This window comes from Pteropus medius, unplaced genomic scaffold (assembly GCF_902729225.1).
Source record: "Pteropus medius unplaced genomic scaffold, Ma_sr-lr_union100, whole genome shotgun sequence".
Classification (NCBI taxonomy): Eukaryota; Metazoa; Chordata; class Mammalia; order Chiroptera; family Pteropodidae; genus Pteropus; species Pteropus medius.
The window spans coordinates 22,763,565-22,783,307 of NW_024344240.1; the positions used below are offsets into that span (position 1 = coordinate 22,763,565).

Below are 19,743 nucleotides of genomic sequence, written 5' to 3' on the forward strand. Positions count from 1 at the left end.
CCTGTCTCCCCAGTTTCATCACAAGAAGTCTGGCCATTCCTGAGGGATGGCCGCACCCCTGTCTGGAACAGCCCCTTTCTGGAATTGGGCTGCCAGGACCCAGGAATAGGTGGAAAAGCCAAGAGGAGAAAATTGGGTTAATCCTGACAGTGGGTCTGCACCATACTTGGGCCCATCCCAGGGCAGTTCTCCCTAAAAGCGAATCTTTCTTCCTGTTCACCATGGCCCAGTTGAGCCCCCTGCCCTGTTTCCTGGCCATGCTTTGTGGGCAGCTGTGGAAGCTGCAGTATCTGTCCTTGCTCATTCTTAGCATCTACTTTCTTAGAGGTAAGATGGAGCAGGCCTGTCCTGCCTCTCCCATTTCTCACTAAATTCAGCCTTTCTAAATCTTTACCTTTCCTTGATATTAAGAACATTCCCCATTTCTAGCCCTGTAGTGTCTGGGCTCTTCTGCCCTGGCGCTTCTGGTCACTTCAGCCAACTGCTGTCTTTAAGAACTGGGAGAAAAGCCCAGCTTCCCACTCCCCACTCCCCTGCCTGCTGGCCTCACTTCTTTACTTCAGAGCTGGTCCCTAACCTATTCCACAGCCCTCCACAGCATTCTGATCTCCCTGGCTTGGCTCCAGGTCCTCCTCCTAGTCAGTGGCAACTCTCTCCCTCTCAGCCACTTGAGCAAACTCCAAGACACCTCTTCCCCTGACATTAGCAATTATGCCAAGGGCCATTAGGCTCTCAGCAAGACTATTTTTAGACACCCTGTGTCTGTCACTGAGACATTTTTTCCTGTGTGAAAACATCCCTCCCTCCATCTGCAACAGCTACCCCTGTTGACTGTACCTCTCCTCCTCCTGACCCCAGAGAAAAGAGCCGTGGTCCACTCTGCCCCATTGCCTGAGACCAGTGGGAACAGGACAGGCCCTGGCTTGGAGACGTTTGCATTCTGTATAGCTATAGTTTCTTAATTAAAAGTGCACTGTCGGTTTATGCTCAGTTCTGCATTATACTTCTTTTTATTGATTTGTGTACTGTTGTATCCCAGAGTCTCTTAGGGAAGAAAAGGGCACGCTGGTGAAGGAGGTGCATAGAGCACAGGCAGAACGAGGGCCTCCTCCCATCACACTCAGAAGCCAGCCTCCCTACTCCTTGAAGATGGTCCAGGCAGACTTGGGACAGCCCTCCATGATCCCCATTCCTCCAAGGGCAGCAGCGGTTGAGAGACCTGCAGGCCAGGGAGCCCATCCCAGCTATTTCCATGTGAGGGTGAGAGCCTCAGCTTGGGTTTTGGGGAGGAAGGAGTGGCTGAGCCCCTAGGATTCCCAGTCATCCTCATCCTCCTCCCCAGGTGGCTGCTGTGGGGGAGGCAGAGGCGGGATAGAGTCTGACATTCGGGCGAAGGCTCCTCCTGGCCCCTCGCTGGCCCCTGTCCCAGGTCCTTTCCCGGAGATTCCTGGGAGGGAAAAGGTAGAGGATGAGTGGGGGTGGTTTGGGACACTAGTTCACCCAGACCCTAGAGACTTAGAAACAGGAAGAAAAAGGCAGAATGTGCATGATGCAAAACACCCCAACTCCCCAGCCCGGGGAAGGCAGCAGTGTGCTGCCTCCTACCTTTGCGCCTCATGACCAGCTTGTTAAAGAGATCTGACATCAGGTCCCCGCCTTGGCCTGTGGCTCTCACTGCAACAAGAAAGCCATGGTGAGGGAGGAAGAAGGGACCAACTATGAGACCAGCTCCTGGGTGACATCCTCAGATTTCAGCCACGTGTCTTCTTTATTTACTATTGACACACCCCAGCCCTCTCCATAGCCACCAGGTCACCACCAGCTCTTGGAGTGTCAATCTATCAGTGGATCCAGCACTGAGCACTGATAAGAACAGTTAACATTTGAGTAACATTGTCAGCAGCCACCCTATGAAACAAAGGGGCACTTATGAGCAGCCCCACTGTGTGGATGAGGAAACCAGCTCAGAGAGGTTAGTTTGCCTGGGGTCACAGTGCAAAGCTCAAAAGCAGAGCTGGGATTCAAACTCAGGACTGTTGATGTCCAGGGCACTGTTGCTTTATGCCCAGGTATTGTATTTTTGCTAGCATTTGGGAGTCACAGAAGATATAATCTGAAGCCCTGAGAGACTTGGAGAAGCAGGACTGAGCTACCCCGCTAGGTCTCTGTTTCTAAAATATCTTAGGTGCCAACCATTTCCTCAGACAACTGGTGGAGTATGAGAAGATCTCCCTTGTAGTTTGAGCTGGAGGAGGCTCTACCAGTTCAGAGAGGAAAGTTCCAATAAGCAGGCTTCAAAACCTGGCGGAACCCACCACCCAGGGCTTCCAGCAAACACCATATAGAAAGCAGGGGGCTGCCCTTTAGACACTTGTGGGGTGGCAAGCAGCACCCTCTTGGAGTCTGGTGGTAGTTAGAAGACTGGCCTTTTTCTCAGAGCCCTTGACTGGAGTGGCTGTAGGGGCCCCTCACCTTGCTCCTGCTCCTTCTGTTTCTTCTTCTCAAGCTTGCGTTCCTTGACACTGCGGAGCTTGGCCTTGCCGATGCCCCCAGCCTGGCGGATGGACTCGAGCAGAGTGGCCCGGCCACTGGAGGGGTCAACCACCTCCTTGGGAGCTCCCTGGACTGGAGCTGGAGGTGGGGAAAGGTGCAGGGAAAGATGGCTGCTCAGGCAAGGCTAGGCTGTGGGACAGTCCTACTGAGCCTAAGGTTCTGGGGGTCCAGAGGAGCCCTTGGCAGCCCAGCTGCGAGGAGGGGCTAGTCCTGAAGAGGAAGCCAGCTGGGGAAGCCAGGCCCTCGGATGCTATCTGGAGCCTGGACACTAACTGTGGCTGTCTGAGCTCAGGAAATCATGTATTGAGGCACCCCTGGGCCCTGTCCAGCCCCACTCAGTTTAGGTGCCACTCTGCAAACATGGACCCTGGGAATTACCGATGTGCTGAGTATTGACATGTGACATATGAGCCAACAAGGAATTTTTGTGCCACTTCTTGGATGCTGGAGATGACTGGGAGATATAATATTAAAACTGAAATTCTGCAATTTAAGAGACACAAGAATATTTTGTTGCTGTAATTTTCAATTATTTTTCCATTAGTTTAAGTGGGAATGGGAGACCCACAGCCCCACCTATCTAGGCTCCCTCTACCTTGGAGGATAGACTTCCCGGGGATCTATACACAGTTTGAAAACCACTGTTTTATGAACCCAATGGAACAAGATTCTAATTAGAACTATTCTGAAAACCTAGGATTTATGACCACTAAACAAAACTATAGAAAATCTTTCAGAGATCCAGAAATTAGAGGTGCCCTTGAAGAGAGTACCCCACCCCCACACAGTCGCCCACATGCCCTGGTGCTGCTCCTACCTGAAGGAGACACATTGCTGTCATCTTCCTTGGTGCCTTGACCTAGAGAGGCTGCAGTCTGGGGTGGGGGTGGGGGAGTGCTGAGCAGTACTGCTGGAGCTGGGGGGAGGAGGTGGAGGTGGGGGTGGTGGGGGTGCTGTTAGCACCCCATCTTCTAGGTCTGAAACAGAAGTGTGAGACTGTGAGGTGGCTGGGAAGAAAGTAGCCCAACTCCCATTCCTGGCTCTCACTCACTTTGCTTGAAAGGCTCAGCCACCTCTGTGTGGAAGGTGGGCAGCTCTGGAATGGTGCCAGGGGCAGAGGGGGCAATGCCGGGGCCCAGGTCAGCACTGTACATGAGGTCATCGGCGATGCCTGGCAGGTCTGGCAGGTAGGACGGCACATCGATCTCAGGCACTTGGCCCAAGTCAGGCACATAGAAGTAGTTCTCTGGCATCTGCAGGATTAGCAGGGATACATGAGTTGGGGGGCTTCAGGGGTCATGGGCCCTGCAGTTTGACCTTGGGGCAGTCAGAGCCCTATCCCTTCATTTACCTGTACCCCCTACCCACCCAAACATCATCTCTACCTGTTGTTCCAGCTGCTCTCTTTTGCTGATGGACAAAGGGGCATCAAATAGCTTCTCCTCTGTCTCTGCCCCCAGCATTACATGGGTCTTTGTTACAGCACCAGCAAGGGGGTCCAGGAAGACATACTTTTTATACCTGCAGAGGTAGGGTGGAGGTCAGACAATCTATCTTCTGAGGCCCATGGCCCTGACTCACCTTTCCCACTTCACCAGGGGCCACAGTAAGTTTATATTGTGGATTCCCAGGCCTTAAAAGGCAAACCAAATTGGTCCTGGCTCCCCAGGCTGCAGACTTCTGCTGCACCTGAGTCTGATGCCCCCCGGTTCCCTCACTAAGCCAGACAGGCCTCCCAACACCCTTGTGCAGCCCCACTTCTGGCCATACAGGTTCTCAGTGGTGTTGAAGAGCAGCAAGGAGCTGACGGAACTGATATTGCTGGGAAGACCCCCGAGCCCCTCCTCAGCCTCATCCTCGGGCTCTGGCTTGGTGTTCACACACACAGGGAAGTATTTCAGCTTCTCCTGGAAGGTGGAATGTGACAGAGGGACGGTGAGTGTCAGGGCCAGACCAGTGACCTCCACCCCGACCCAGTCAGAAATTTCTTGGGTGACAGACCCCCACGGTGGGCCCCTAGTTCCTCCCCCACATCCAGGACCACCACTGGTCACCCTGTGCAAGTGTGTGAGCTGTGTGTGCACATTAGACCTGTAGGGCCCGCTCATCCAGGGGGCGGTGCTTGCTCTGGATCCTGTGGCGGGGGCGTCTCTGCAGGCCGGAGTCCTGAGCACCTGTGAAGATGGAACTGTACTCCTGCAGGCGCTCTGGAGCTGGGTACTTGGCACTGGAGAACACCTGTGGACACAGGCAGGCTGAGATCACTCCTTCAGAGACCCCAAGAAGCTCCAGAGAGCCTAGGGTTCAGGTGAGGGGACTCTGAGGAGGGAAGCTTGAGGTGTGGCTGGAAAGCGGAGGCAGGGACCTGGGCAACTGCAGAGGCACAGGAATATGGTAGGGAAGGGAATTTCTGCAACTGCCCACCAGTCACAGGGACATATGGGCTACCTTGATAGCCTTCTTGCTGCCCTTGATCTTCTCAATCTTGGCCTGGGCCAAGGAGACCCTCTCCCCAATGGCCTGCAGCTGGCTCCGGCTCAGCTCTACTCGCTGGGAAATTCTGCCACGGAAAAAATTACAGGGGTTGGAGGCTGTTCCCCAACAAATGAAGGAGCTGTACAGCCTCCTGCACAGCTCCTTCATTTAACAGCAAACCCTCAAAGCCAAGGGCTTGGGCAAGGGCTCTTAAAAAAGTGTTACCTGCTTGTCAGAGCCAATCTTGGAACTGCCCAGGTGACCTCTCCAAGCATTATCCAACCTGAAGGGTCTAGCAATGTACTCTATTAAGTTCCTTGGAGCTCTGGGTAGGGATAGATAATCACCTTGGCCCCAAGCTGGCGCCTGGACATGCCACCTAAAGGGACATGGTACCTGCCTCCGGGTATTTACAGCTTCAAGAGGGGGCAAGGAGAATCGTCATGACTGACATTGACATAATTCACCTATTTATAGAAGAGGAAAGCAGAGTTCAACAAAGCTGAGTGACAAGGAAGACTGAACCTAAATTCAAGTCCTAGACCTGTTCAGGAGGAACTGCTCCAACACATGATAAACGGCTCATGTACATACATACACGTGCTGACCCCGGTCCTCATGATTGTGGTCCGGCTGCTCATGGGCTTCCAGCCCTCCCCTCATTAGGATCAGTCAGCTCCAGCAACACCAGATGCCCTGTTTTTCCCTGAACATGCCAAACTCTCTTGTCCATGGCCTTTTGCATCAAATGGAATGCTATCCCCGAGATATCAACATGGCTGGCTCCCTCACTACACTGAGCCCCCTCCTTGATGAAGCTTTGCCAGCCATGGAATCTGAAAATGCACCTGTCACTTTCCAACTCCCACCTGGCTTTACTCTTACACAGCACCACTTGACACTACATCTTTCTTGCTCACATGTGCTCCAAAGGGCTGAGGACTCTGCTTTGTTCCCTGTGTACCCCCAGTACCTAGAACAGTGCCTGGCACTTGTATGGACCCCTCTGTGGTTACTAAATGACTAACACCCATGTGCCCTAAATGTAAAATGTAAATGCACATGAGCCTCACTTATGCTGCCCCCACATTATTCAGCAACAGCAAGGGTCTTCTCACAGCAGCGTTAACTCTGGCTCACACGTGCCAGTCCATCCTCCTCCCAAATGCTCCCCGTCCAAGAACACCAAACCCTGCCCATGACCACCACGTTCCACATTCAGAGTGGTCACATCTCCGTATCTGGCAGGAGTGAGCCCACAAACGAGGCATGAGAAACGAAGTAGAGTTGCAAGTTGAATACCTGGGGAAAGGTGGGAGGACAGGGCAGAAGGCAGAGGGAGCCACTGTCTCTGGGGTTGGAGACTGCAAGGTCAGGGGACTCAGATTTCTCTAAAGGTTGAAATGAACAGTCAAGACACTAGCCCAGCCTTCTTAAACCACCCCACCAATGCTAGCTAGAAGGTTTGGGCTCCCAGAGAACCCGCCCCACCGGCCAATTTCACAACCCAGGGGTCTCCATCCCGATGAAGTCTCCCTGATTACTCCTGGCGCCTCATGTGCCAGAGGTGGGGGCTGGGGTACAAGAGGGCATCCAAAACAGTTTAGTTTTCCAAGAAAGACTAATCGAAAAAATGCAGAGCCAGAACAAGAGGGCACAGTTTCCTTCCAATGAGAGAATGCAGAACCATCCATCTTCTTCCAGCGTGAGCTCCATCTTTTCCGGCAGAGAGAAATGTCTTCACTGGGAAGGCGTACTCAAGCACAAGCGCTTCCTTCAGTTCCCTACTGCCACTCTGGTCCTGGGTGCCGAAGACCTCAGTGGTTACATAACCACTCCACTTGAAGTTGATAGAGAGGGAGGGACATCAGAACTGAGGATGGACAAAGGTCCATCTGTTCTGGTTCTTCCATTAAGGAGAGGAGGGCTGATTTCTCAAAATTATAAATGTCAAGTTTAATGATGAGCCCTGGCAAACTTCCAGAATAGATTATTAAGTAGAGGGTCTGTAAGTACTTGGAAAAGGAAGAGGCATGTCCTAGGGGCCAGCACTGTTCTAAATTCACAGCATTTCTTTTTCTGACAGGATTATTAGACTGGTGTATCAGGGGAAAACCGTAAACACAGTGCATCTTGAGTCAGCAAGGATTTTGACGGCTTCTCACAAAATCCTGCAGATAAGATGGAGCTATGGGGGTTGGAGGAGAGTACATTTAGGGAAAATCAGAGCCAGATGAACAACAGCACCTGAAGGGTACTGCTGATGAATGGATTGATATCAGCCTTGCATGAAGGTCTCTAGCAGGATCCTGTCCAGCTCATTCAACACTTGATCATTAAACTGGGGAAATCAATTGGGGGAGGGTCAAAAATGGTCTGCATGACGAAATCAAGACTCAAATAATCCTGAGAGGCCAGAAGGATGGACTACAAGCAACAAGATGAAATTGACAAGGAATGAATGTGAAGCCTAGGATTTAGGTTAAAAAGTCAAGTGCACAAATACAGAAGATGGAAGTTTAGTTGTAGTTCAGGTGAAGAAAGACCTGAGGTTTTGGTTAACTAACTATAAGCTCAGTATGAGCTAAAAGTACGTAAAGCAGCTTAAAAAGGAAATGCGATCGTAGGGCACACAGCTCCTGGTCCCTCTCCTACCTTCTTTCAATAAACAGGGAGCACTCACTCTCTTAGAGGCACTACAGAGAAAACAGCCCCGAAAGGAGGAGCTAATCTACACCAGGCACCAGTCTCATCCACAGCTGTGTCCCCTTTAAACTGGATCCACAGTCTAAGAGGACTCTAAATTCCCTTCTCGACTATTCCCTTATTCTGCTCTATCTCTAGCATCTGGGACAGTGCCTGACATATAACAAATATTGGCTGAATAAAAAGTGACAAGTTAATGAACATCCAAAGGAGGGTAATGAGGATGGTGATGAATGAGAAACTCGTGTCGTACAAAGGTAACTGAAGGATGTCTGGCTACAAATGAGATGACTTAGAGAATATAATTCCCTTCAAATATCAAAAATATCACAAGTACTGTCAAGTGGAAAAGTGATTAGACTTATTCTCTGTCACCCCAGAGGGCTGCATTAGGACCAGTGGGTGGAGTTATAAGGAAGCAGATCTTGGTTCTGCATAAGAACTTTCTAGTAAACAGCTGCATGACTTTGCAAAGCAATCAGATTGCAGCTGGATGACCACCTGTCGGGAATGCTCCAAGGGGAATTCCTATGTGGGGCCGGGGAATGGAAGACATGACTTCCAAGTTTCTTTTCTTATCAAGTCTAAGTAAGGGCTTGTTTGTTAACAAATTTCCAGATACTCTAATCTCATAGTTATGATGCCAGGAGTGTACAGATCACAGATGAGAAAGAGCCTTCAGTTTGTATGCCACCTCTAGTGACTGGCAGTGATGGTCTAGAAGGCTGTGTTAGGAAGGACTGTCAGGCCACACTGGGCCTGGGACTGAGCGCAATGACTAATTAGCAGCAGCCACCCTGGTAGCAAGGGGCAATGTGTTTGCCATCCCTGATCTCGACCCGCACCCCTCCGCCCTGGCTTGAGAGTCTGCTTCAAAGTAAATCAGTTTCCAAGCTCATCACTGAAGCCATGTCTCTATAACATGTTTGCCAGGCACCAGCAGAGGAAGGGCTGCCTCCGTCAGCATCAGAGACAGAACAGGTTCACTCAGCTTGCTCAGAGCCTGGGACAGAAATGAATAACACACATCTGCTCTCAAGGAGATTCCGGTTTACTGGAGAGATAAATAACTACTGTCGCATAGATCTGGGTTAACATTTATTTAGTAGCACGGTAACCTTGGGCAAGTCACTTAACTGGCCTATGCTTCAGCTTCTTCAGCCGAAAAGTAGGAACAGTAACTTCTATATCATGGAATTATTGTAAAGGTTAAAATGAGCAAATGTATGTCTAGTGTTCCTGTACTAGCTGACATATCCTAAGTACATGGTTAACATTTGCTAATACTACCTGTGAGATGGTAGGAGGAATGAGGCATTCAGGGGAAAGTCAGAAGAGGCAGTGTTGGGCAGACACAGAGAAGGAAGTTCCAGGTTGGGAAGCAGGCACTTTGCAAGAGACGGCCATGGAGGCTGGAGGGGATAGCAACAGGAAGCAGCTCCCCTGGCAGGGGTGGGAGGTGTGCAAGGCGGCACCTAGGGACCACTCTCCTGGTGTGGCAGAGGGAGTGGGATAGGGCAGCCAGGGCAGGGCTTGGGCTCCCTGTCCCACCACCTCCAAAGCTGGCCTTCCTTCCCTTTCTGTAAAGCAAAGCAGGCCATGGCCCCTACGGTGCTGCCACAGCCCCTCACAATCAGCATGCCAGTCTGTAGCGGCTGCTGGGGGAGAGGAGGTACTCACTCCTGCCTATAGTTGCTGCTCCTCCTCCCCTTGCCTGTCCCATATCCCCGGGGCACAGCAGATCCTGAACCTGGGCTCTGGCCTTCGCCTTTATCTTCTCTACTCACAGAGATAATTAAGAATGATCTGCTAATTATGCAGGCAGCTGATGGAATGCTTCCTCACCTTGGGAATCATCAGGTGCCAATCAGAGAGAAAGGGAGGGAGAAAGAAAAGGATGGAGGAAGGGCCAGCAGGAAGGAGGAAGTGAGGAAAAGGGGAATGTGTGGGGAAGGTGAAAAGAAGGGAGGAAAAGGAGGAAGGGGAGAAGAGGAAAAGGGAAGAGGTAGGAAGTAGAAAGGCAAAAGAGAGAAAAGAAAAAGTTTTGGAGAGAAAATGGACCCCTTCCCAAAAGGAATGAGTAAGAGGGGGGCTGTAGCTTTCTGGGGGTGGGGGACTGATCAAAATGGCAAGTGACAGCATCCTAAATTCCACACGCTTAATCTGTCCAGCTCCTCTTCCCTATGCCACTGCAACACCCTCTGCCTTGTCATCTAAGTCATGTGAAGCAGGTGACATTTCTGGGCAATTATTTTGGGGCCTGTCTTCTCCCAGGTGAAGATGGGAGCACGTGAGGGCCAGAGAGATCTGCTGGGCAGGAAGAGAAGCCAGGGACGGGGCTGGAAGGAGCGGCTCCAGGAGAGCCTGAGAAGGTACTTGTCATTCTCTCCAGTCTCTGCATGGCTCCCACTGCGGCAGAGCAGGAGGAAGAAAGCCAGCTTGGAATGCTAATTTTCCATGAGCTCACCTACCTGCGGAACTGGGGGCAGGCTCCAGTGGGGCTGAGAGGCCTGGGCCTGAAACTGGAGGAGCAAGGGGGTGGAGGGATAGAAAGTGTCTCTTCTCTGCAAGGTTTACATGCAGGAGGAACAGGTTTAAGGGGTGAGATTTCCAAGCTAGGGTAACATCCCCACTACAAAAGCCCACGATAAATGAAAAGCCTGTGCTTGTTGACTGCTGCAGGATGGGGGCGGAGGCAGGAGAAGGAGGCTAGGTTTAGGCACTCCTCAACCACTCCCAATCATTCCTGACTCCTCCCTTTCCTTCACCCTCGGTCCCATTATGCCATCATGTCCTGTCATTGTTCCCTTTGAAATGTCTCTCATCCAGCCCTCCCTGCCTGCAGCTTCCCTGGACCGTGGCCTCATCCTTTTCACATCCTGACCGCGGTAACAGCTTCCAGGGTGTCCCTGGAATCCACTTTCTCTTCCCTTCTTGTCCACTCTATGACGGCCACCTAACGAACCTTCCCAAAACTCTGTCCTATCATTCTCTGCTTAAGAACCTACCCAGACTCTCTAAAACCCCTGGATCAAGCTAAAAATCTTGTCCTATTTGGAGATGTCCTCATGAACCCCAACATACTTATCCCAACTCTTCATTCGCCCACACTCCTCCCTCCTACTTCTCCGCTATAGAGCACTCCCAAGGCACTGTGGAGAACACATAGAAGTAAGCTCCCAAGGGCACACGATCAGAGGGGGAAGCGAGGCCCACAGGCCCACAGCAAGTTGACTTTTCACACCCTGTTCTGTTCTGCAGTGGAGAAGCTATGTAGAACAGGCAGCAATGTCTATACTCCGGGAGCCAGGATGCACCATGTTCCAGACACACTGCGCTCCAAGCCTTTGGCACCCATTTCCAGACCCCACCAGATGGCCTGCAGGCCCACATTCCCAGCCCTGCCTAACCACAGTCTGTCCTTCCTGTGGCCTAGTTCATGCCCCTCTCCTTCAAGAGGCTGTCCCTAACCATGTACAGTAGGCATGTGTTTTTCCTCACTAGCATCTACTTCCTCCTTATTCAAGTAACAGCCTCCTTTCCACTGCAGAACCTATCACTCCCACGAGCTCAGTCCCTGCACTTAAGAAGCGACTAAACCCAGAGCTTAGGGTAATGCACGTGACTGAGGTCTAAGCCAGTCAGTGTGTCACATCCCTTTCACCCCAGCAACTGACTGTGGGACAGACAGGAGAACCAAGCTAGGCCAATGGGTGAGTGAGACTTCTGAGAGAATGCTGGACCTGAACCTGAATGTAGGAGCTCTGGCCCAACTGGTTGTGACCTTGCCACCACAAGAGCAAGACCTGTCTGGGAATGGAGCCAATACAGAGGCAGTGAGCTGGGACGGAATGAAAGCCAAACCAGGTCCTGATGACATCATTTACACTCTTCAGCTCCAAAGCCTGCTCTACTTGCTTAAACTGGTTTTGGGGATTCTTTTGAAAATATGCTATTAATCCTTACTTATTTCTCTTTTCTCTAGATCCTGAGAAGCCCATGTGGTTCATGCTATGCAATTAAGAATCACCTGAGATCTACTGCTCTCCTATTCCAAACTAAGATCTCTGAGGACAGGATCCATGTCATATATATCTTCAGTATCCCTCAGGGTCCAGCAAATAGCACACACAATGGGAGACCAACAGGATGACTCATGTTTTGAGCGCCTCTGAGAGACATCCTCCCCCCATTCCTGGGCCACTTAAAAGGCCCATACCCACGCTCAACCAACTCATCATCCCTCCCCAGGAGATGGCTTTCCTGCCCTCTCCTCATCCCATGAAACTGTTTATAGGTATCAAATACCAGGAAGGGAAAGTAAAGTATGCTAAAAATCCAACAACTCTCTTTAGAAAAAGGCAAGCAAGACTGTAGTCACAATCCTGGTGAGGAAACACAAATATTTCTGGTTTTTAACATCCATTTCAATCACTAGGCATGGGGTGGCCATAATCCAGGACTGACAGCTCTTACAGGCCTGTGTCCTCTTGCTTATGTGTTCCTTGGGCATATTTAGCACAACAGTAAGTATAAAAGGGGCACCTAACACTTTCTACAAATACTGAGAGCTGGTTGATGGAGGAGCACCGTTAGGCAGCAAATATGCAGAGATGATATTAAGAGTGAACATTTACTGAATGCTTACTCTATGCCAGGCACTGTAATTCCTTTGCAAGTTTTAATTCATTTAATCTTTATGACAATCCTATGAGAAAGGTTCCATTATTATCATTATATTATAGATGAGAACACTGAAGCTTAGAGAAGTAACTTGCCCAAGGTTACAGAGCAAGCAGATGGGGAGGCAAGATGGAGCCCAGGCAGTCTGCTCAAGTCAACCCCCTGAACCACTTAGCACCACCCAACCCCTGGTTACATTTATATACTGGACAGGCTTCGGGCAGGTAAGTACATCTGTGGGCAGGTAATAGGCAGAAAAGTCCAGAGTATCTGGTGTTTATACCAAGTCCAACTGAAGACAACGACCCCATTTTCTGTTCCCATTGGGGATGGCCTCAGGAAGAGGTGGACTCCCAACTGGTGAGGAGGAAGAGGTTGCCTAGTGACGCAGCAGGGGTTTCCTGGACTGGGGTACAAGCAGAGGAGGGTGGGGGATGACTTGGATCACCAGAGGAACCTGAGTCAGGCAGTCAAATACTTCATGCTAGGTGGGATAAAAACGTCCCTATGTGAGGCACGGTGTGGGAACCCAGGAAGGAGAAAAGCTAAGCGCATCTCAGAGAAAGACAGGATTCGTATACAGGAGAAAACCTGAGACCTTTTGTAAGGAAACAGTAAACACCATTCATTCATGTTAAATAAACACTGAGTGAAAATCATTATAGCCCAAGGACTGTGCTAGATAAGCACTGGAGATACACAGAGCTGCCACCCACCACCTCAAAATCATCAGTGACCTCTAAAGCCCCACCTCCTCATCAGCCCCATGAGCCCCCTTGCCCCTCGTTCTTGCTCCAGCCACACTGGCTTCTATTCAGGTTCTTCTTACCTCAGGGCTTTAGTTCATGTACTTCGTTCTTTCTGAAACATTCTTCTTCCCTACCTACCCACTCATGATAACTCCCACTCACTCTTCAGATCTTACCATAAATGTTTTTCCTTCTGTGACCTCCCCCCGCCCCGCCCCAGACAGAGTCAGGCCTCCTGTTAATAACTCTCATAGCACCTTATCTATCACAGATAAGGTGCTATGAGAGTTATTAACAGTTATTATTAGATAGAGAGACAATAAGAATTCGAGTCTGGAGCCACAATACCTGGGTGTGACCTCTGGCTCTGCCACTTGGGCAAGTTTCTTAGCCATTCTGTGCCTCAGTTTCCTCACTGATTGGAGATAACAGTAGCTCCTCACAAAGTTGTTGTGAGGCTTAAATAAGTTAATGCACTTCAGATCAATGGTGGTACAAGGTTAATACTATATAAATATTAGTTATTACAAAATTATTTAAAATAGATCTTATCACAATTGTAATTAAATAACATGCAATTGATAATGACAGTTTATCTCTCCTGCCAGAGTTTATCCTTTAGTCGGACAGGGATGCTGCCTCACTCATCGCTAGAAATAAAAAGAGCAGTAGCACAGTGCCTTCCGCACAAAAAAAATTGAATATGTATTTGCTGACTGTAGGAACAAATAAAGGAATAGGGCCTCCTGGTGGGAGGAAGATCATGAGTTAGTAGAGCAGTACCACCACTGGAGCCTGTGGGATCCACAAGGAACCTGAGGCTAAGTGGGACAGTAGGTAGCTCTTAAGAACACTTATGAGAATTAGCTTCTAAGCTGGGCCCTTGGGCACAAGGAAGCCGGCTGGATCCCCCCAGGGTTAAGCATCGCCAGAAGGGCTGCTCCCAGAAGGTGCTTTCCTGAGAAAAGGAGAGAAGAATGCCCAGGGCGGGGGTAGCCGCTGATCAGGTAGGTGTGGATGGCAGCACCCACCTGCTAAAGATGTCTCCAGAGACCTTCTGTAGGTACTGCAGGATATCTGCCACCTGCTGGATGGCCTCTTCTCGCCGCAGTTCTGGCTGGATGAAGGGCACTGAGTAGGTCTGACCTGCCAGCGAGTGCTGGGTCCTCATGGGAGTCATGATGCCTGTGGGTGGGAACCGGAGCATCAAGACTGCCCCACACTCACCCACCCCACCCACCAGAGCACAAGGTACCGAGAGAAGAGAGCACAGCCCCTCACCCCAACTGTCAGCCTGTACAGCAGGAGCCCCAATCCCAGCGCCAGTACAGGTCCCTAGCCTGTTAGGAACCTGGCCACATAGCAGGAGCTGAGCAGCAGGCGAGAAAGAGAGCGAAGCTTCATCTGTATTTGCAGCTGCTCCCCAGCATTAGCATCACCACCTCAGCTCCACCTCAGATCATCAGGCACTAGATTCTCATAGGAGCGCAAATCCTACTGTGAACTGCACGTGCAAAGGATCTAGGTTGAGAGCTCCTTATGAGAATTTAACGCCTGATGATCTGAGGTGGAGCTGAGGTGTGATGCTGCAAATACACATTAACATTAGCAGAGGTTGACCACTCAGACCATAATAAATCAATTGCTTGGAGACTCATATCAAAACCCATCAGTGAGTAGCAAAAGACAATTAAGCTGCATCTGGTGGCAGGCTTTATAGTAGCAAGTAAGTTGATGTACTTTAATTATACAGCTGCTTCTGGTGGCATCTGATTCTGCATTATGGTGAGTTATATAATTACATATTACAATGTAATAATAATAGAAATAAAGTGCACCATAAGTGTAATGTGCTTGAATCATCCCGAAACCATCCTCCCACCCCCCACTCTCCAGTCCATGGAAAAACTGTCTTCCATGAAACTGGTCCCTGGTGCCAAAAAGGTTGGGGACCGCTGCTGTACAGGTGGGGAACTGGAGACAGAGCATTTGGTAGGAGGCCAGGAATGCACAGGAGCTGGTCTTCTGCTGCTTACTAGGTGAATGAGGGAAATGTGTAGAGACAACAGAGGCCAATGAGAAGGGTTCAGAGAAAGTACAACAGTGACTAACCCTTAAGGTGCTTGGAACCCTGTTAGACACTTTCATCATATATTATCTCATTCCAACCTCCCAAGCCTGGATGAACAAGAAACCCTGGTTGCAGAGTGAAAAATAGCCTGGAAGCAGAGGGGTGGATTTGGGGGGAAAAAATGCCTCAGTCAACCACCAAATGGTACCTGGGTCTGGAAAAGCCTGGTTTCTTCTAACTTTGGTCCCTGCGGAACTCAGGCCAGGCAGTGGCTAGTGACTCTAGGTATGGGAGTCTGGGCTCTGCTCACCCAGGATGGAGCTAAGCAGGGCCAGAAGGAAGGAGGGGCATGTGCGGCAGGAAACGGGAAGGAAAAGCACTCCTTTGACTTGCAAGACAGGGCAGAGTCTATTTATACTGGGTTTAATTAACTCCACTCCCTGGTGCCACTAAAGCGGCAATCACACTGCAGACGGCACTGATTTGATTGGCAAGAGATGTACCAAGCAGAATATTAAGGCACCGGGCCCCTATAAATAGGCCTAATCACAGTCCCCCAGTAGAAGATGGTGAGGAAGACACTAATCAGCCTGGCACTGTGCCCCAGACCTGTTTTCCTAGGCACAATGTCAGTGTCCCTGGTTGCACCACAGGTGCGGGTAGGGCTGGGTAAGTGTAGCAGGGAGGGCTTTGGAGGCTTTATTTGGGCTTAAAGTTCTATGTGACCTTGGGTAAGTTGCTTGCCTTCTCTGAATATCTGATTATACTTCTCATTCTACAGATTGAGAATGGCACTGCTCTTAAGTAGTTATTCTCAATGTTATCACATCACACCAACATTTTCACCAAGCAAGTGCTTAATCCTTTGCTCCCTCTGCTGGCGTCCCTACTAGCCCTTCCTTCTACCCTGCTTGTTCTCGCCTACCCTTGCCAGGACAGCCACTTTTCGTTATCCAAGATGACTGTCCTGCTCTCCCAACTTGTTTTCCAGCAGTGACATCCTCAGCTTCTCAGACCTGAGCCTGCTTGAGTCCTCAACAGGGCCCGATGTTACTCCTAACCTCCTCACTTCTCTTCCCTATCAAATGATCAAAGTGGGGCCAGAAGATCCCTAACTATCTGGAGAACCTAACCCTCTGAGACCCACCCCCGACTCCTTTCAAGGAGAAATCCACTTCTTTATATTTATATTAATGCAAATGTGCTGGCCATCCTAACTTAGTTCTGTACTTCAGTTTTCCCATCTGTAAGATGGGGAGGGAATAAAAGGTAGAAGACACTTTTCTGTGCACATCTTGAAATGCTTTTCTCATGGTTATTTACCACATCTGTGTATGTGTATACCCATAAAGGGGTATTCAGACACAAATCTCCCCAACAAGTAAGTAGCAGGTCCATTCAAGAATTAAGAGACTGAGTACAGCTGATTGGTGATTTACTCATTCTGTCTGTAAACATGTACTGATCAACTATTAGGTGCCAGCCATAATCACAATAAAGATGAATAGGACACTATACTAGCCACGGACACAACCTCGAGAACAATTAAACGGCATGTGATAAGTGTTCTAATCCAGCCATAAGTACGGTAATAGGTGAACACTGAGGAAGGAGTGATAAACCCCCCTGGGGTTAGGGGTTCAGGAAAAGTCTCTTAGCAGTAGCTATACCTCACCAAGTAGCTATACCTCACCAACGGGCCCAGGTAGAGCATTTCAGGTAGAAAGAACAGATTGAACAACAGTATATAGGGGAATGGCAAATGGTCTTGATTGCCGAGGGTATAACCATCCTTAAGCAAGTAGCAGGAAAAAGAAAGCTAAAGAGAGGCCAGATTATGAAAAACACTGACTATCACGGCAAGTTTAGATTGAAATCCTCAGACCTGTGCAGTCCAACATGGCAGCCACTAGCTACATGCAGATATTGAGCAGTTGAAATGTGGCTAGTCTGAATTGAGATGTAGCATAAGTGTAAAACAAACATCAATTTTAAAGACTTAGTAGACAATAAGAATTTATCTCATTAAAATGTTTTACAGTTCTCCCTTATTCTCAGGGGGTGGGAGGGGAGGTACACTCTAAGATCCCCAGTGGATACCTGAAACGGCGGATAGTACCAAACCCTATATATGTTTTTCCCTATACATACAAACCTATGATAAAGTTTAATTTATAAATTAGGCACAGTAAGAGATTAATAATCATAAAATAGAACAATTATAACAAGATCTATAATAAAAGTTATGTGAATGGCTTTGGGTCATTAAGCAAAATGAGGGTTACCTGAACACTAGCAGTGCAATACCAAGACAGCTGACCCCATAACCTAGTCAGCTACTGACTAAGGGATGGGGAGTGTCTACAGGGTAAATATGCTGGACAATGGGACGATTCACATCTGAGGCAGTACTGAGTGGGACACCTGCGAGATTTCCTCACACTACTCAGAACTGGTTGCAACTTAAAACTTACGAGTTTAGTTCTGAAACTTTCCATTAATACTTTCAAAATGTGGTTGATCCCAGGAAACTGAGAACACAAAAATCAAAATCACGGATAAGTGGGGGACTATTGTACACTGATTATATGCTGAAATATTTCAGCTATACTAAGTTAAATATATTACTAAATTAATTTCAGCTGTTTCTTTAATTTTAAAATCACTTATGTGGCTCACATATTTCTAATGAACAGCACTACCTCAGAGAATCAGGTAAAAACTATGGAAGCTTTCACAAAAATGAACCCGCACCGTACCAGACTCTCATAATGCTATTTACAATTTGCGAAGTGCATGACATCCCTCCTGCAAACTTTCCCCAAACAGCCAGCTCCCAGGGTCTAGCCCTCAGGTCAAACATCTGCTGTAGGCAAACTGTGGGGGTCACATAAGAAAGGCCAGAGAGGTAGGGGCATTGACCCGCCTCAGTGAGGGATGGGAGGTGCAAAAGGTCTGAGGATCCAGTCCAGCCCCGAGGGTGGAAAGGCACGTGAGGGTCAGGGGGCGGAGTGAGAGGGGAAGTGGAAGGCTGCGGCCTGGAGCCCCGAGTCCGGTTGCCCAGCAAGGCCCTCCTCTGTCCAGGCCTCGGCCGCACTCGGGGAAGAGCGGGGGCCGGTAGGAGGTTCGGGGGCCGGTAGGAGGTTCGGGCGCACGGGGAGGAAGGCCCGGGACCAACAGGGCTGGAGACCCGTCTTACTGGTGGGCGGAGGCCGGCGCCACTTCCAGACGGGGAGCAAGTTGAGCGGCAGAGTCGGAAGTCAACCCGGCCGCAGTGTCTGCAGTCTCAGCCGCCTCTCCCCGACCGTCGCTCGCGCTCGGCCCGGCGCAAGCCGCAGTCTGCGCCCCGCCCTCCCCGGAGCTTCTCCCCACTCCCCTCGGCGCCCCGCCTCCGCACCCCCGCATCCGGGCGCCCGCCGCGCTCGCGCGCCGGGGCACGAGCCCCGTCCTAGCGGTCCGAGAGACCTGCACCATCGCCCGACCTGCGGGGGTACCAGCCCTGCCGCTGCTCACCTGCCGTGCTGTGCGGCGCCTGCTCCGGCCGCCCCGCGCCGGCCCCGCCCGCCCCGCGCCGGCCCCGCCCGCCCCGCGTCTGCTCCTCCCGCCGCGCTTCCGCTCCGCCAGGCGCCGCAGGGTCCTGGCGCCGTCTTCCACTGTGTACGCTTCTTCTGAGCCGCTCGCCAGACTCCCGAGTTCTGGCCTCCGATCGCGGCCCAGTCGCAGACCCCAGCGCGCACTCCAGAGACGCCGCGGACCTCTCTGCACCTGTTTCTTGTATTCCCAGCGCCAGGCCATCGGGCCCACGCCCCCACCTCTGTCCTCTCTCTGCCTTCCCTTCCGGCCGGACCTGGGCTGTCTGCAGCCCAGAGCTTCCTTTCCTGGCCCTGTGTATACCCCGTGCACAACACTCAACACAGGTGTGGGAATAGCCCCTCCCCTCCAGCCCTACGTACTTACCTGATTTAATGTATTTTAGTGAGACCTTATTTTCTCATCTTCTGTGGGCTCCTCTCCCCATAGAATTCACATAGTTTCCCCCACCTTTAAAAATTAAACATATCAGCGAGACAAGGAAAAATACTGCATTATTCCACTTATATAAAGAAGCTAGAGTAGTCAAATTCAGAGCCAGGGGGACAGAAAAGGAACTTGGTGGGGGCAGGGAATTATTGTTTAATCGCAGCAGTCCCCAATCTTTTTGGCACCAGGAACCCGCACTCATAAGAGAATCTAATGCCTGATGATCTGAGGTGGAGCTGAGGCGATGATGCTAGCACTAAGGAGTGGCTGCAAATATAGATGAAGCTCTGCTCTCTTGCTTGCTGCTCACCTGTTTCTGTGCAACCGGCTTCCTAACAGGCCACAGACTGGTACGAGTCTGTAGCCCGAGAGTTGGGGATGTGTGGTTAATGGGTACAGTTTCTGACAGAATTTCTCTTTGACCAAACTTTAGTCACCAGGAACCCGCACTTTAGTGAGGCTCCTCTGAATCTTCCCAACTAGGCC

At 50.3% G+C, this 19,743-nt stretch overlaps 2 protein-coding genes across 2 annotated transcripts in view; one reads left to right on the forward strand and one right to left on the reverse strand.

Annotated features, from left to right (window-relative positions):
* DDX11 (DEAD/H-box helicase 11) overlaps positions 1–990 on the forward strand; it is a 37,413-nt gene extending 36,423 nt beyond the window's left edge. The window contains exon 28 of the mRNA XM_039869160.1: positions 14–990. Coding sequence (XP_039725094.1) covers positions 14–43 — 30 coding nt within the window. The 3' untranslated portion in view covers positions 44–990. The remainder of the gene's footprint in view (positions 1–13) is intronic.
* WASHC1 (WASH complex subunit 1) lies at positions 988–14,754 on the reverse strand. Its single transcript, XM_039869154.1, is given in 12 exon segments — positions 988–1,447; positions 1,606–1,674; positions 2,473–2,631; positions 3,371–3,476; positions 3,478–3,530; positions 3,605–3,806; positions 3,939–4,074; positions 4,324–4,460; positions 4,645–4,791; positions 5,002–5,113; positions 14,198–14,351; positions 14,518–14,754. Coding segments are annotated over 12 exon segments (1,425 nt in total). The 5' UTR covers positions 14,528–14,754; the 3' UTR covers positions 988–1,307.
* Positions 14,755–19,743: the final 4,989 nt, after the last annotated feature.